The 18557-nt window shown below is 45.7% G+C and overlaps 1 protein-coding gene across 1 annotated transcript; it reads left to right on the plus strand.

Annotated features, from left to right (window-relative positions):
- Nucleotides 1-267: 267 nt before the first annotated feature.
- On the plus strand, nt 268-14237 carry LOC142814535 (venom serine carboxypeptidase-like). The gene is made up of 6 exons (XM_075893384.1): nt 268-845; nt 3492-3538; nt 5577-5779; nt 7803-8133; nt 10257-10774; nt 12662-14237. Exons 1-6 carry the CDS (start codon nt 718-720, stop codon nt 12938-12940), a joined length of 1506 nt encoding a protein of 501 aa, XP_075749499.1. The 5' UTR covers nt 268-717; the 3' UTR covers nt 12941-14237.
- The last annotated feature ends 4320 nt before the right edge of the window (nt 14238-18557 follow it).

Consider the following 18557-nt stretch of genomic DNA (forward strand, 5'->3'; position numbering starts at 1 on the left):
TCTACATTTCAGCTTTTTAGATTTGCCACTGAACTTTGATACGACAGCATTCTTGTTTGTCTAGTTTTTTTAATACACTTCATACGTCATATTCACATTTACAACCATATGGTGGAACCGTTGCATTACTATGAGTGCAACCCAATGGATATATTTGTTTTTCTTCTCTACACTTACCTCTTCGTCGAAACGAATCCTCCTTGTGCAGTCGTAATCTCAACACTTTAGGCTTATGTTGAATCTCAGGCGAACAAAACTTGTGGGTACTATGAGAAAGAGACGCCTGTGATGCGATGATAAGGGAGATTTTCAGTGGAGGATCGTGAAAACAACCTGGAGAACGACAAACCAGTCTGGAATTCTGTGCAATAGCGGGCCGTTCACGCTATACAACTAGCACACCGTGTGACATCGTAAAAACAAAAAGAAAGAGAAATGAGGCTCAGCCCTATGATACCACCTTCTACCACCATGTCCGAGTGAAACGCCGCAGCAGACGTAACGTTACGAGGCTTACAGGCAAACGATGTCAGCAGCAGGCGGTGCACGTGCGCATGACAGATAGGTTGAACTTCCTGTGAACTACATCGCGTCACATTTCCTGTGACGACAGGCTCGAAGCGCCCTTACAGCGCCCAACAGACGGCAAAGATATTTTTGTTCTGAAAGTTACATTAGCCGCCTCGCATATAAACATTCAAACGACGCCGTCTTTTTATGAAAAGAGTACACTCTCTCCCTTCGGTATTTTTGCACGATACGCACACCACAATGAAACCTGCGCTCCTGCTCCTGCTTGGCGCTGTCGCTTTCTCGTCTACAGTCTCTGCAAACCCCGGACACAGGTAAGCGCCATTTCGTGTGGTAAACATGTCTGCCAGTGGCACGTACAGTTAAGTCCATACCGAATACTGCATGTCATCAAAGCATTACGTCTTGGTTCCCATAGTCGATACCACTACCACCCACGGAATGAGACACGTAGGTATAGAAAGAGCATATCAGGAGTTAAAAATGGTAACTATTAGGTTGTCAATCTTATGTGGCTTTTGTTATGTCGTCAGCAATGAATATATGGTCGCGAATCTATAATTTTAACCAGTACTTTCAAGAAATTACAGAATTAGGCTGACATTGCCGTGAGGAAACTGAGCGGAAGGTCAACGAAAAAGATATTTGCTGCTGTTCCTTAAAGACATAATATTGGATCAATGCTGATTCATTTTTCTTCATTCATTAAGGTTTATTGTAAATGACATTGTGGTTGCTCTCATGTCACCACAAGCGATTTTTGACCCTTATGAAATCCCATATCTTATGACCCTTATGACCTTGTGAAATCACATGACTCTTACAAACTTGTGAAACAAACTGTGAACGATCTTAAGCGAAGATCGGTTATCAATATCTGTACACTTCTGGTACCTTCACTTCACCTGTTCATCTCACCGCAAAATAGTATACAGATTCAAATGTATCCAATGGCTTTAGTTACGCTCTCAACGATATCTTTACGCATGTTTTGATGGCTTCTTCAAATAATACTGCACGTATAGTGTGCACATGGTTGTTCTAAGAAAACACATGCTGCTAAGATTACGAGTTGCGTAATGCACAAATTGCATCCACCCAAGTAAGTGCGACGCGAAGCTACAGCTTAAAGTCGGGCTGATTTGCATCCATTGAGTAGTTGGAAGGGATAGTAATATATATTTTTTCATGCACAATTCTTCTATTCCATGGTTTACGGAGAACTGATATGCCAGCTCTCTGTTTATTGCCGTTGACCTTTACTTTGAAAACCCGAATCCGACACGTATGTCATTGTGATGTATACACCGCTACACAGTAGATAATGTTCGCCCTCGTTTAGTTAAGCCCTCGGCTCTCTCTATAGCGAGTTAAAATGTATGTAACGCGCTGGTTTGATTTTCAATTAGTACTTGCACATACTTTTTGTCTCTACTGTATGATTTGTATAAAAGTACCCGGGCTGTCCTCGAGCGAACTGTTCCACTTTATGCCCAAGCTTGCCCACATCTGCATGATGTGAGTAAACTTCGGTTGGATTTCACTTGAAAATCACCGGCATGCAATGCTCATCGCGTGAAGCGATTTCGAGATATACCCAGCGTAAATATCCCACGGTTATGTGCACAAGAGAAAATGCCATCCCAGATGCAGAAGCTGCAGTCGTGTCCATAGACAGCATTTATTTCTAGGTAGTCCATTCGACAAGGCTATTCTAGGTGGTCCACCCGATTAGGATATTACTTCAGTTGATGCTACGCTACCTCTCTCTCCTCTGGTAATCAAGGCCAGCCACCGAGAGGTACCTCCTTCCCCGTTTAAATAGCAAGCTATTCATATCTACCACTTACCGCTGTTGACGGGCATCTCGGGGGGGGGGGGGGGGGACTACAGTGTTTTCCGCGTTATCAGAAAGATGGCGCAGTGAGCTCGTGGTGGTTCTCATCTCTCACGCGTACTTTGGCCCGCGTAGAGAATAAGCAGATGTACGCTCTATCACGTGCCCTTATCTTGCAGTGGGGAGAATCATACGTCTTCACTAGCCTTTGGGTTTCGTCGGAACGATTCTGTTGTAGTTACCGGGCGCACAAAGGTCACTGCAATCGTTGCATAGCCTCCGTTTACGAAAAGGGCACGCTTTTCAGACAAAGCGAAGTAACAACTGAAACGCTTATTCACGTTCATCTCTACCTTTGAGTATGTTTCGTGCGTCATTTGTGCGTGAGAAGCGTGGGCACGTTTCCATCTACTTGCCATCCTGCGCGTGACCTTCCAATCTATTGCTATCGCGTTCATCCCTTCGCCTTTGCGGTAAAGCGGTGACTTTCTTTAGTTGATGCTACCTACCTCTCTTTCCTGAGGTAATCGAGGCCCGCGTTAATGTAGAATCATCTGTTAAGCCAGAACTTCTTGACAGAATCATCCAGCGGTAATGTGGGGAATATCATTAGCCTACATAATATCGAGGAGAGCTTAATTGTGGACAAAAAAAAAGATTCTAACTAGGACACCAAGGCTCGTATTTGACTTCGAACAGAACAGCACATTTTTGAAGTAGGATTTTTCTCTCTTGACTCACGAAATCGGGATCTCTTAGCATTAAAAAGCGCTTTCGCTGATGTTTTACTCCATGGACCTGCAGTGAAGATTGAGTTGTCGCCGTACTTCAACAGCCCTACCCTGTTTCACTGCCTAATTGAACCACCAAAAAGTACTCGCATGTCCTTCTCTATATAATATTGCCACGTACGTGAAAGTTGCCCAACAACGCTATGATTCATTGAATGTGGTGGCTATTATAAAGCGTAACTTATATTCACTGTTGCTCAAACCGCATATATACCATATAAACAGTCTTTTTCTATTACTTTTTGGCAGCACGTGTTGACTAGTTCTGGGTTAAAAGCACTGAATAAAATTGGAGGCTGCTTACATTTGTAACAATGGTGTTTTTTTTTCAGCTACAAGAAGTTATCTCGGCGTGAAACTAGCACTGGTACAAGGGAAGGTAAGAACAATATTTCACTTAGTGGCGGGCATTCACAGCACCATTCAGTAACAGCCGCTGATAAAAGTAACAGTACACAGGCACCTTCAGGTGTCAATATATCAACTATCAGGAGACTTGGCAGGGGCACAACAGCAGGAATGGAGACACCGTAGTGGAGCGCTCCGGAAATATCTGGTGTTCTTTAACGAGCCCTGACATCACGTACAGCACACGAGCCTCATTCATTTTGTCTCCATCGAAATGCGACCACTATGGCTTGCATCGAACCCGCGACCTTCGGGACAGCTGCCGAGCCCCTTAACCGCTATACCACCGCTGCAGACGCTCCCATTTATGAACTCATAAAATCTGCATCAATAGAACTAACTTGCTTTTTAGCGGTCGTAGAGCCGAAAACATCAAAAAAATGTGGCAGCAAGCATTCGCAGAATGAAATGCTTTTCGCGGAGCATATGCGCTACATGTCCACAGAGCCGCCGCTGCAATGTGCGCCAACGCCTGTGCCCATGATGCAGTACATATCCACACACACACACCAGATTTTGTAGGAGGCATTCCGTACAGTAAACGAGTCCGTACACAGGTCTCGATATTTCACTACCTTGGTGTGTATTTCGTACACGCGCATCCAGCAGCTAAGATTTTGTTTTTTTTTTTTTTACAGTGAAAGCTGCAATGGGATAACAGCAACAGCAGATTTTGGAAGTATATTGTTGTCCACCGCCACCACTGCCACTGATGTTCCAGCCGCGCTATCATGCTCGTTAAGAAGGAATCACCTTGTTTTATTGTCATTACATGTTTAGCAAGAATTGCAACTCTGCACTTACCAATGCATTTGCTTTCCTTTCGTACGCTTGTGCAATTTAAAAACGTATAGTTATTACATTCGTACATATTTATGTACCTTTCTCTTGAGCATATTAATCTTATATTTCATTAATTATTCAATAGGCGTAAGGTAGCCGACATCAGAAGGTATAACATGGAGAGAATTGAGCAGGCTGTAAAAAGCAGCAAAAGCCTAAAAGCTGAGAAGGCATAGGCAAAACTCAGATGTATGCATTAAGGGAAAAGAAAGGCAATGTCATAACCAATATGGATAGGGTAGCTGAGGTGGCGGAGGAGTTCTAGAGAGATGTACGGAAGCTGAAACAACCCGGATGATATCGTAAGAAGCAATTATAGCCCAGAGTAATTTGACATCCTACCAGTAACAACAGGTGAAGTAATGAAAGACCTATAGAATAAATGCGAAGAGGCAAAGCCACTGGTGAGAATAAAGTAGCAATGATCCTGCTGAAAGATGGCGGAGAAATGGTGTTAGAAAAACTGGTTACCTTACATAAGAAGTGACTTTTGGCAAGAAGGGTAACAGAACCTTGGAAGAACGCCAATATCATCTTAATCCATAAGAAATTAGACGTCAAAGACTTGAGAAATTACAGGCCAACCAGCTTATTGTCCGTTCTCTACAAACTATTTACGATAACAACAGCTAATAAAATTAGGGTGACATTAGAGTTTAATCAACCAAAGGACCAAGCAGGATTTCGTACAAAGCACTCGCCTATAGACCACATTTATACTATCAATCGATAGAGAAATGCGCAGAATACAACCAACCCCTATACGTCGCCTTCACAGATTACGAGAAGGCATTTGACTCAGTCGATACGTGAGCAGTGATCCAGACACTACAGAATCAGGTCATCAATGAACCCTACATAAACTTACTGGAGGAAATCCACGGCGTATCAACACCCACCATAGTTCTCCTTGAAGAAAGCGACAATACCCCAATAAAGAAGGGTGGAAGGCAGGGAGACACAATCTCTCCAACGCTGTTGGCTGCGTGTTTACTGGAGGTTTTCAGAACCCTATAGATTGGAAAGAGTTATAAATAACATGTAATGGACAGTATCTTAGTTACCTGCTATTCGCTGATGACATTGTCTAGATGAATAACTCAGGAGACGAATCACAGTTAATGACAAGTAATTCCAACGTAAATCCATGCTCTTATTCTACTCAGGTGATGGGTCAAGCTCCGACGACGATGTGGGAGAGCCACTGTTCCTGACGCCTCTAATTGAGGCAGAACAGTTCGAAGAAGCGTTGCAGAAAAGTAAAGTAGGCAATATCGGGGACCTTCCCGATGTGCTCAGCTACTCTGGGTTCATCACGGTCAACAAGAAGTTGGGGAGTAACCTCTTTTTCTGGTTCTTTCCCGCCAAGGTGGGTATCAACGTTTGAACAACTTGCCTTCCTGCTTTGCTATTTTTAGCCCTGTTAGATTACTGTCGAGCGTATCAACCCCACTTTCTCTTTTTCATGTATTGAAAAAAGAATTATAAGCCCTAAATAAGACTCGCAAGCTTATATGAGACATTGATTTCGTAAAGTAGTTTCTGTAAATTATAAGAGCGTTTTGTCGCAGTTCGTTGTATTTATATGACACCCTTCTTTTGAATCTACAGCGCCTTTATTAAATCGTTTTTGTTTATTTTTGTTTGTTTTTTCGAAGAGCGTAAGGATACATCGCAGATGTAGGGTGCAATTAAAATGGCGTTCAGCTTCTTAGCGATAACAGCACCATGCCTTGCAATGTGAAAGTGTGGGTAACGCTTCGTGGTGAGATCGAAGTTCAGTAATAGCGTCCAAGTTTTCATTATTCAGTATACCAACGTGTCCCTCTTGATAGACCGCGTTACGAGTATAGAAACAAAAATGCAAACAAGCCCTTGCATTGTACTGTTCCACCTTTATAAAGAAAGAACGTGAACAGGGCAAGTTCATGGTACTCCATATTAACTGCTATTTTGCACAAAAGTGACATTCATGTATCATACCATGCATTATTGGTGTTTGAAATATTGTAATTTCGAACATATGTGCCTGGCTTGTGCTCCTAATTGGGTTCTGTATTAACATGCACTGATTTGTAAATCATTCGTTGGATGCTAGAGCTGTGTCAGCGTTGTTTTTTTTTTTTTTTGCTATGAGTGTTATAGAGAAGCCTTGGTTGTCAAAATTGATCTGTAGCCGTCCACCATGTCATCTCTCTTAAACGGTTTCACCAGTCCCGGGCGGAAAATACAAATTTCACAGCATTCTGGCTTCATAATCAAGTGGCTTACTATTCCATGATGCAAGGCATTCATGGTAAGAAATGATTTTTTTTTCTGTGCATTTGAATGACTGATGTCATTTTGAAAGATTGGACGCTAAATGAAGCCGACAATTTGGACCCCGTAACGCTAAGCGTAGTCACAACAGAACAATAGCTTTTTGTAAAGGCACATCAACAAGAAATTTCCTGTGTATTCACAAACTCACGCTCTGTGCTGCTTGAATTATGATGTATAACCCTCCTCACATAACGTTTCGAATTGGATACCGTGATGTTCATGAATAAACAAATAAATTAACCAACTCCTAATTAATTAATTAAATAATTATGATCACGGAGCCCTTGGCTTCTGAAGCTAGAGCCATATAATTCAATCGCATCTTTCTTTTGTTCCATCGTTTGAAGTGCAGGGTTATCACCATACAGTTTTTCCACAATAATGGGAGCCGAGGAATGTTGATGTCACATCGTAAAATTCGTCCCCTTCTCTTCTTTGCACCTGGACAGCCATGCACCGATAGCAGGAGACTATCAAAGGCTTGTCGATGGTTCAGTGTTAATTTTGCATCTATTGTTAGGCTTGCACTCTTTCTCGATACCAAATTTAAGGCAGAGCCCTGCGCAAGCCCCACAGCATTACCAAAGCGATTGATGACGACGTGCAACGAATGGTTTGCACTACTTCGCGATGAAATATACAGCGCACCCAAGCCCAAATGACACATACGACTATAATACCAATATTTGTGTTTTTATGTTCCAAAACCAAAATGTGATTATGAGAGATGCCGTAGTGGAAAGCTCCGACAATTTGGACCACCCCGTGTTCTTTTACGTGCACTGCCATCCCACAGCACATGGGCCTCAACCATTTCGCCTCCACCGATATGCGATCACCACGTCCGGGATCGAACCCGTGACCTTCTGGTCATTAGCACAGCACTGTAGCCACTGATCTACCGTGGCGGACGCACTTGTTGGTATGTTGTCAGGTACCCGGGGTTCATGATAAAAATTGAGACGCCGACGTTTAACGAGAAAGAAAGCATGTACGAAGAATATTAAACGCGAATATTCACTTGGCCAGTGGTCCACTTCTCTTTCCTATTTGTTTTCATTTTTTTGCAGGAAAACCCTGAAACAGCCCCAGTGTTCCTGTGGCTACAGGGCGGACCAGGGACGTCTTCATTCGAAGGCCTGTTCGTGGAGCATGGTCCTTACTACCTCGACGAAAATATCGAACCGCAGCTGCGTGACATCACGTGGACGCGCACTATTTCGATGTTGTACGTGGACAACCCCGTGGGCACCGGCTTCAGCTTCACGGAAAGCGAAAAGGGCTACGCGACCAACCAGGACGATGTCAGCAGAGACATGGTGGAGATGCTGCAGCAGTTCTTCACACTGTTCAGTGAATACTCCTCAAACGACTTCTACCTGTCTGGAGAATCGTATGCTGGTGAGCACTGGTTGAGATTCAAGCCGGGCACAAGCGGGTTCACGAGCGTGTTCAAACGTACAGCGCAGATGGTTCGACATGCAGCTTAGCAAGCAAAGTTGATCTTAAGCTCGATTACGACTCCGGCTAAGCCGGCGTAGAAAGCAGATTTGTAAAAAGAGCATCAACTTAAGAAACGGCGCAAGATTCTTTGTTTTCTCAGCAGCGTGGTGGCGGAGTGGCGGATGAAAAACTCTCCAAATCGATTTTATGCCCGTTATTCCATTGCAGGGAGCTTCATGCGCCTAATTTAAGCTAAGCTGAACGTAAGCTTAGCTTACGTAAGTTTATGCAAGCTAAGCCAAACTTTAAGTTCGAATGCGAAAAAAAAAGAAAACAGCGACCTCATAGACCTGTCTTAATTACTTCTCATTTACCCGGGTGCTTTGAAAAACTTGAGCTATACATATACCTCAGTGCCCCATCAGCCCGACAAGTCTCTGTTCTCGACCACCTATGTGCATGCAAACATTCCTTACGATTATGGAGCTGACTGGGTATTCAATGTCTCCAACTGTATACCGTAGCTGCTATCATGTTTGCTCGCGTACCAGTGCAGTGAACTTCGAAAAACATTAACGGTGCAATAAATACAGTATTGGGCTTCCGTGTTAGAGGCCACGGGTTTGTAATGTGGTTCCCATTTGTAAAGCTTTGTCATCTTTCATCCTTTTTACTTATTTTTGTTCTAATTTTTACGTTAATTTGCACCTCCATTCTGTTCTTTCGTGTAAATGGTGTGATTTATATTACCTCGGCTACTTCTTTTCTATAAGTTCTGCTTCGAAAAAAAAAATAAAAACAGGAAAAATGAAAAGGTTGAAATGAGCAGTGAACAGCTAAATGAGCCCGAAATGAGCAGTGAACAGCTAAAAAACATATATATAGCACACTGAAACAAGTAGACAACTGAAACAAGTTAAGATAACAAATTTACATTTTGCTAGCAGAAGGTCACATAGCAATAAAAAGGTCATACGCACACAGCTGCAGTTCTGCCCATCGTATATGAGTGCAATTGTCAAGGTTCGTTTTTCTGATGTAATGGTTGGGAGCGTGAGCGGTCCCAACAAGCGACGAGGCTGCTTGCAGGTTTAGGAACAGTCACACTTTATGAAAACATGAATAAACGAGCACACACACGTACAAAACAAACCGAGCAAACAGAGCAAACAGAAAGCTAACTAGAAGAGTTTGTCAGGAGTGAATCGTCCTTTCGAAAGTCCATATCGCGGATGGGTGCTCACCCTTTGGAGAGTTGAACGCGCTGGGCGACGCGAGGTGACGAGCGGCGCGGGTCGCTTCAGAGGGTTCGGCAACGCCTTGCACGAGGTGACGAAAGATGACGTGCCGCAGGGAAGCGTTGGAGGCTAATGACGTCAGCGGCCACGTGAAGCCCGTAGCTCGAACTCGTGGATCGCGTCCCAGAGCGTCGACACTTGGGCCCGGTCGCCCGACTGCGTCGAACGCCCAGCTTCGTCTGCCCGTCTCTCTCTCTCTCTCTCTCTCTCTCTCTCTCTCTCTCTCTTGCCCGCCAGTTTTCGTTTTCCAGCCTCTTCCACGCATGCCCCAGCGTCTTTTTCTTTCATAGCCGAATACACAGACACACTCGCTCGTTGGCGCGCATACCACAATGAGCTAACACACCAATCCGTATATAGCAACACATAGCTGTACTCAGTCTCTGTCATACAACTGATGCAAAACCTTCTCAATCGTTTCACTCATAATGATAATTATAATGACTTAGTCATATTAATATACCCAATAACGTAAACGTATTATTCGTCTTTTAACCTATGGTGCATCGTGTGTATCTTCTTTACTTTTGTTCGTTTTATGTGATTTCATTGCGTACGAACTTGCCACTGAAATACCCTTAACTGCAGCTGAACTTGAACCGCCCACGCCTGAATGGACTAATCAACGTAACACCCTCGTGCCCTCCCCACGTAACCCTGCACCTCACTTTGATTTTCTCCTTTCGGCATTATGTCGGTTGCATTGGGGAGAGCATGGGAGCAGGCTATTTACTTGGGAGTCTATTCGCGAACGATAGCCCTAAGTACATTGCCTCTACGCAGGAAAGTACGTCCCGTCCATTGGTGCTCTCCTTCATGAGTCCAGAGACCAGCTACGGGTGCCAATCAACTTCAAGGGCATCGCTGTTGGCAACGGCATTACAGACCCCATCACCACGCTCCAGTACGGTCGCTTCCTGTACGACATCGGGCTCTTGGACGGGCGCGAAGCGGATCGCATGCAAGAACAGTGCGGCCAGGTGGCGAGCATGATCCGTGACGAGGACTACGTGAGCGCCAGTCTGCTGGCAACTGAGCTAATTTTAGGCATCGTCGCTGGAGAGCCCACGCTCTTCGGAAACTACACAGGGTACGAGTACGGCTACAACTATCTGCGCACCAAGAAACCAGAGTCACACACGCGCTACGAGACGTTCCTTAAGACCCCAGCTGCGCGCAAAGCACTTCACACTGGACAAGTGGCATACGACCCCACTTCCGCGAAAGTTACGCTACACTTTGCCCAAGACCTCATGAAGTCTGTCAAGAACAAACTGGCCCTGCTGGCGGACAATTACAAGGTACCTTCATGCATGCCTGTTTATATTGACATTCCTTTGAAAGCGTGAGTTTCACTCAACAAGACCGCTACGAGCTATTATTTGACATCCCTTTGAAAACGTGAGAAATTGATCGTTACACGCAACAGGACAGCTACGAGCTATTCCAGGTAGTGATATACCAGGCTGGTTCTAAGGCTGTGCAGCTCGGTATAGTTCGGCCCACTCTAACTCGCGTGACGATGCAGGTTGCATGTCGGAACTGTATACGGTTTTTGGTTTGGCCACGAGTGTATGTATTCTACGATTGCATGTGAAAACTGCGAGATGTTAAAATCCAGTTGAGCATATCGCATCTGTGAAGTGTCGTACGCGGCTGCTCAGTTACTGCTTCACAATAATTTGCGTAATTATATTTTATGAACAATGCCATTACTGGCAAACTTCGCTAGTTAGCAAGTTCCTGTGTCCTTCCAGTATTTTTTTTTCAGCGTTCAGTGAACTTATATCTTCAAAATTTTTATTTTGAAACACCAAGTGTACACCCTCTTTAAAAATTTTGTGCGATTTTATCGTGGTATAGTTAAAGATTTACATACGTCGCTGAAAATCCAGTGTCGTTGTTGGCGTAGACACCATTTGTTCGTAAGCGAGAAAACCAGCTCAGTGCATAGAGTAAATACTCATGGTTCGCGCCGGAATCAAACCCAAGCATTCTCGTGGCAGTGAAGTATGTCGCCACAGAGTCACGCCAGTTATGGAAACCGCTTTGCAAGAAGGCCCTATTCATGCGATTGTTATAGCGCGAGAACAAAATGACGACGAAGGGACAAGAGAAGACGATCGTTCTGCTCTCGCGCTATTCGGTCATTCCAGCGACGCAGGCGGCGCCATGTAGCCGTGCTCCGAAGCTGTCACACGGTGATAAACTGCGACCCAGCTCGGGCATAGAGTAACATTGTAAACGTTTACTATGTTACTCTACGGTTCAGTCTCTCGGTACTCATGAACCAATGAACGCGTCTTCACGCTCTGCGACGCTGACATGCACGCTCGTGACATCACCGTCTCGTCCGCCATTTCGACCTACCGCTGCGCCACCTGTAGTCGCTGGAATGATCGAATAACAAGCATCATGTCATACCATCTAGCCCAAGCCACCACGCTCCTAACAAGCGTCATGGCAGACATGGAGTCGCGTTAATAGACTTTTAGTATGGCGTGGCTAATGCGTAGAATCGGACCAGGTGTCATACCATGTAAATTAGGTAGCGAGTGGTTCGTTTACCCGTTACAAATGTCTCAGTCACAATGCATCATCATCAGCCTAATCAACAAAGTGTGCAGTTAGGTTAGTGCACGCGTTCCCTCACACGTGTAGTGGGTACTTCACCAAATTGGTGATTATGGCGTAGCTGATACTCCGCTAAATTTGTAATTATGGATTGGTGCGTATTGCGCAACCTTGCTTCCAGTAGGTCTGCAAAGAAAGTTGAAAACGGCACCACTAGCGTGTACCTGCACCACTAGCGTGTACTTCAGAAAGGCACCACTAGCGTGTACCTTAAACAGAGAAGTATAACGACACATAATGATAATGCAATGACAACAGCGCCACGTAACGCTATTGCGTTCCACTTTCAAGTGGGAACGTCCCGCGAATTTTGCTCGAGAGGTACTCTTTAAGATAAATTCTGCTCTCGTAATGTTTTTGTTACTGTTATGCCGCCTGGCGCGCAATGCTACGTGAAGATGTGTAAATGGCACAACTTAAGGCAACATCATTTCTTAAATGTCACGTATTAAGGAACGCAAGGCCCCTCCCTAATGCGGTTCCTGTATATTCCTAGTGGTGTAGTGAGTGACGTAGTGTAGCGTTCGATCATTTTTTTTTATTCCCTTCCTCAGGTATTAATGTACAGCGGTCACCTAGACACGATCGTCCCGACTGTCGCCACCGAGACTCTCATGAACACCTTGCAATGGTCGGGCAGCAAAGAATGGGCAAATGCCGAGAAGAAAATCTGGCGCTCACCCGATGGTGAACGCGTGCAAGGCTATGCCAAGAACGTAAAGAGCTGCACATTAATCATCGTCAGGGACGGAGGTCATATTCTCCCGTTCGACCAACCTGAAGCAGCGTACGACATGATCACCAGATACATCAACAACGAGCCGTTTGCGTAGTAGAGCGTGCAAGTTGACGACTAAGTTCGCGCAGGAGTGGGTTACCCAACGGCAGCCGTTTAGATTCCATAAACTTTTGCGTGCGCGCGTGCGCGTGTGTGTGTGTGTGTGCGTGCGCTTTTCAAGCAGCTTGACATATGGCATATATGTGTACTTAAAAAATTGGGCGACCCTTCAACTTCGCCTTTAAGAGTTGAACGAGACAGCGCTATTCTTTTCTTAGTGCGTACTGAGTTCAAAATGGATTGTGTAAGTGAAGCTTCCGCGTACGGCTGCATTTTGTGTAATAGGTAGCATGCTTTAAACCACGGTCAATCATGCGCGTGAAATCTTTTCGAGCTTGCTATGCAGCTTAAGGGAAAAGGCGCCGTAACCTCTGTTCCTTTTGTATTGGGTTACCCACTCTAAACTATTAAGTCATCATAATCGCTTGTTGTGACGCCCGATCGCAATACCTATGCCACGCATTATTACCGAGATAGTACATGTTTTGTGAAACATGTATAGGACGCGTGTGGTTGTAAAGTATGCAAGTTACTTCGACTTAATTTACAAGCAGAGCAGTGGCTCTGTAATAGAACACCCACTTACCACGCAAGCGACCCGTGTTCGATCCCCACTCGGACCCGAACGACCCGGACGATCCCAACTCTTACACCGGATTTTTTTAGAGGCGAAGCTTTCTCTTAGTCTAACTTTGTCATGCGTCACGCGTAACTGAGAGAAGAAGATACGAAAAAGAAGAGAAGGCAGTATCTCCTGAACAGTATATGAGGCGGCGCTGTCTTATAGAAGTACATACAAACTGCAGTTGACTGAGGATATTCTAGGTGGCGCTGTACCGCTACTCTTCGATTGGCTGCTGCATGTGTTATGCCTGGATACGCGGAGAACGAGTGCCTCTCAGTCTCCTGGATAGTCGCCGTACGTGGTGGATCGTTGGTGGGGCATGGACGAAGTAGAGCGGCGGGCGCGTTGACGACGCTTGCGTTCGGCTTGGCTCGCGTCTCGTCGGTGTTACCCACGCTCCGTCTGCGTTCTCCAACGCGATCAGACGCATGCACGGACGGATAGATGGACAGAGCTGCGCCCCACTCATCATCATTCACTTTGTGCATGTGCTGTAATTTTTATTATTTATTTTATTTGCATCGTTCTCGATTTTTCGGTCCAGCGTAAGATGATTCGTCGCTCAGAACCAACAATGCCACCGCCGAAACCAACACCAGATTTTCTGCGAAACGAGTTCTTTAACGCTATTACGTCAATAAAACTGCTGTTGTCTTCCTGTTGTATATATACGTGTGTTTGATCGTTTCGTAAAAGAAAAGGAAACATCAAGAGCGTTCTGAGTTGACAGAGTGTAGCAGCAGCGCAGGGCTGACGTATTTTAAACCATATAGTGTAGTGTGCATAGTATTTTGTGGGATAAAACTGCGCCCTCTTGTCAGTTAGAATTGAAATGCATGCTACATTTGCGTGGAAGCAATTTTTTGTCAGTAATTTCTCTTCTTGCTTTTATTGCAATAGCAACTATATGGACACTTTAAGCTAGATTTCGCCGCCGGCGTCGATGTCATGCACCGTATACAAATACGTATCTATATATATTAAAGCGCAAGAATGAAAGAATCCAGAAAAAAAAAGACACCGGCGCGCGGAATTGGACGTGGGACCTCCGCTTCGTGAATGCGAGGCGTTAATCACTGAGCCGCCTAGGGGTACCTCCTTCAACGTTAGAACGGCGAGCTATTTATATCTACCACTTACTGCTATTGGCGGGCATCTCGGGGGGGGGGGGTGGCTATTGTGTTTTTATATCAGCAAGATGGCGCAATGAGCGGCGGCGGCTCTTATCTCTTACGCGTACTTTGGCCCACGGAGAGGAGAATATTAATCTCTCGCACGCCCTTATCTCCCGGTGGGAATAATCATACGTCTTGGCTGGCGTTGGGGCACTGCAATGATTCAGTTGTAGTTACGGGGCGCACAAATGCCACTGCAATCGTTTTACAGCCTCCGTTTGAGAAAAGGGCGCGCTTTTCAGACACAGCAAAGTAACAACTGAGATGCTTATTCGCTTTCATCTGTACCTGTGAGTACGTTCCGTGCATAATTTGTGTGTGCTAAACACGGGGCACGTGTTGTTCTGCTTGCCATTCTGCGCGTGACCTTCCAATTTGTTGCTGTCGCGTTCATTGCTTCGCCTTTGTGGAAACGCTGTGACTTTTTTTTCCACACCGTAGGACATCCGAAGTTATTATTCATTGCTCCGATCATCAGATCGTTTTTCATAAAGTTAATTTCTCGAGAAGGTCAACCACTTTCAAATACAAGCACACTGAACTAACCTTCGGTGTTCCAACGGCCAACTTCGTTCCGCGATCGCCAGACGCCCGAAATGTTGACGCCGGCTGCCGATTCGAGATGAGCCACTGGAAGCGACTGACGCTTGGTCGGCGCGTCGAGGAACGCGAGTCACTCAGCGCACTCAACTGAACCCCGTTTATCTGGTTGTCATGGCGGGGTACGGCGAAGAGACACGCGACACGATGGCGTACGTCAGCCCTTCAACGTGGCCGTATAGGTTGGCAAGCTGTCACTGTGGCATCTTGTATCAAGCCTCACATGTTTTCTTGATGCTTTCTTCAAGTGCGGCCTCATCCCACAACTACACTTTGAATATAAATAGCGTCAAGAACAGCATAAGGGGAAACGTAGCGATATGACGTGTCGCAGGAGCATCCAGCTGCAGCTTCAATCGAAATATAGTACCATACATTTTTAGAAAATAATCCCTTTCTTTGTGTGTGTGTCCCGAAACAAATTCTGATTAAAATGCACAGTGTGCTTGGTGGACTGTTATTTAATTTTGACCACCTGGTAAATGTTATTTAATGTGCCAATGAATCTAACTACGCTTGAATTTTTGCATTACGCGTCCACTCAAAGTACTGTTGACGTTACATGCGATCAAACCCGTGCCCTCGTGCTGGAAGCGCAAAAGCATAAATGCAGGTTTGGACGGACCACAGTTGTAAGTTTTCCTAAACGCTTACTCCCAGAGCATTTGCTTGTCTAGGCTGCTCATTTTCCTCACGCTGTTTCTACGTAAACGGACTTCATTGCCTGAAGGTTTCCATCTCATACGCGTGAACAAGCACAGAAGTGAGGGACAGCAGGGCGACCGATACTATAAATTAAGTATACAGTAGTAGCAGACATAGCGGAGGTTGTAAAGATATAGCGGAGGTCGATTACCCACCGAAATGGCCGCATTGTCATGCGAGTTAAATGCAAACATTGAGCCAACAAGCGTATCCCGGCCGCAACTTTGCTCGGAAACGCAGAAAGCAGCTCAAGACTTGGTACTTTTTTTTCCCTACGACGCAAGAAAAGCGAGTACATGTTAGGCAAAAATTTGTAGCTATTGCACATTAGAGAGTTTTAGTACTGCGTACGCTGCGTACGTGGCGGCGTTGCGTACGTAAGGACGCCACGTTCTGCGTAGTGCGCATGCGCAGACCGCAATGCGCACGTATCGCATTACGTACGCAGCCGCTACGTACGCGCGCATGAGATGCGTGCGTGCGTACGTATGAGGTGATCGCGCCGCTCTCGAACAAGTTCGCGACAGCGCGAGACTTCGTTTTGCAAAATGGCGGCATCGAAGGCAAGCACCGACCAGCTCTGTGGCTTAAAATATGGCCATAATCTGGCTATAACACTTGGATTGGCTCAGATTGGCTGTCAACAACACGTGCTTCGATTTTGATCTACCAGATGGCGCAACACACTTCACGCTCGATACGTACGCGGGTAGTACGGCGTACTAAAAGCCGATTAGTGGCAAACGACGCCACGTAACGCAAGGCGCTTGCGTGATGCATACGTAGCACCATTCCGCAGTACTAAAACTCTCTATTCTCGCAATGAAATAACGCTGACAGCGCGCAAACACGTGTCCAGGTTCACTCTTCGGCGTCCACAGACATTAGAGAGTTTTCGAATAGCGTACACAAAGCTTTGCGTTAGAGCTTCGCGCCACTGCGCATGCGTCGTACGCTAACCACTTCCGGGCACCCGTTATGTGACCTAAATAGCGGGCGACCGCAAAGAACGCCAAATTAGCGTATGCTATTCGAAAACTATCTGCTATTCTTCTATAACACGGATTTGAACTAGTTGGTACCCGACGCTTTTTTGTCTGCTCATTTGTTCTTTCTAGATATATATATTTCCTTAATCCTATTCTGTCTAGTGCCCAATCTCCAAAATCGCTACTCTGAAGCCACGTGTCACAGGCACACGCAGCGTCAACATTCGACTCATCACGGCGCGCATGCGTAACAAGTAATGGCGTAAGTCCGCGTCTCTGAAACAGAACTATCATATGAGCATTGCACAGAAAAAAAAATTGGCCTTACATGGAAGTCACGGCTGCACGGCAGCTTGAGAAGTTCTCAGGAATCATTCATCCCCGATAACGAAGCGTGTTCACGAAGCGCGAATTGACTGGCTCGGAAAGCAAGAATGGACGGATGTGGAGCAGCGCGAGTGGACCTGGCCCTACATCAACCGTAGCACAGCGATGTAGATGGCGCACCGGCATACCGCGAGCCACTAGCTGGAGCTACGTCCACGCCACGTCTACGTCTGTGTAGATAGATAGGTAGATAGCGAGCGCTCCCTTTGAGACGGAGGAATGACGCGTCATCTGCCGGTCGTGCGCACCACGCTCCGCAGCTCGACCACGAATCGCGTGGGCCAACCTTATCGATGCGGCTTAGGACAGAATCGTAGAAAGTCTACGCTGACAGCTTGAAATGCAGTATCGAGTCCCAGTCGTCCGGATAATAGAAAACATGCGGATGACATCTATGTGACGGGACGCCACGTCCGGTCACGTCGACAAGGAAAGCCAAAATGACAAGCAGAATTGTTACTTTTTTAACTTATGGCTTGTACGAATCGACGAAAAAAAAAATAATAAGCGTGACTTAAACTGGGCACCAAGCAAAGCGTCTGCTTGTGGGCAGACGATTGCAGCGGCGAGATAAAGACATGCCGCCTTCATAATACCGCTGAGCCCCCATGTTGTTGGCACAGCGTAGTATACCTGCATTCTGTTTTTATTCGATGCCGTCTTCTCGAAACTGCTTATTCTACGGATAAGAGAGAATCAAAATTGGGTCTTAAAATTGCCGCTTTCCGTGGGGCTGTCTATTTAGTCATCTACGGTTATTATTGAAGCACAGCCAATATTCCGTAGCGTCCAACAGTTGATCCGGGACGTTTAAGCTTCCGAGGCGTTGTACGTAGCAGCTGTGAATTGCGGCAGGAGATAAACTCAGCCTTTGATGACCGACGAAACTCGGTGGCGCTACATTCGAAAATGAAGATTATTTTGCTCAAACCGAGCATCATGGTTAACGTTGTGCAGCCGGTGTTTATATAGAGTGACCACAGCCTCCAATGAACATCCGGCACCACGATATTGCTAGGGCAGCAGACAAGCGAATGGCTTGTATACGCTCAGAGCACCTACAACCTACGGGCTTAATGAACTCAGCCGTTGATACCTATTTGAAACAAATGAGCGTCAGTAACCACGCTT

The sequence above is a fragment of the Rhipicephalus microplus genome, chromosome 4 (assembly GCF_043290135.1).
Source record: "Rhipicephalus microplus isolate Deutch F79 chromosome 4, USDA_Rmic, whole genome shotgun sequence".
Classification (NCBI taxonomy): domain Eukaryota; kingdom Metazoa; phylum Arthropoda; class Arachnida; order Ixodida; family Ixodidae; genus Rhipicephalus; species Rhipicephalus microplus.

Excerpts from the sequence above, each read along its gene's own strand:
- LOC142814535 (XM_075893384.1), top strand. The coding sequence starts at position 718 with ATGAAAAGAGTACACTCTCTCCCTTCGGTATTTTTGCACGATACGCAC. Across the intron at positions 846-3,491 it reads TCTGCAAACCCCGGACACAG|CTACAAGAAGTTATCTCGGC; the intron begins GTAAGCGCCATT and ends TTTTTTTTTCAG. Across the intron at positions 10,775-12,661 it reads TGCTGGCGGACAATTACAAG|GTATTAATGTACAGCGGTCA; the intron begins GTACCTTCATGC and ends TCCCTTCCTCAG.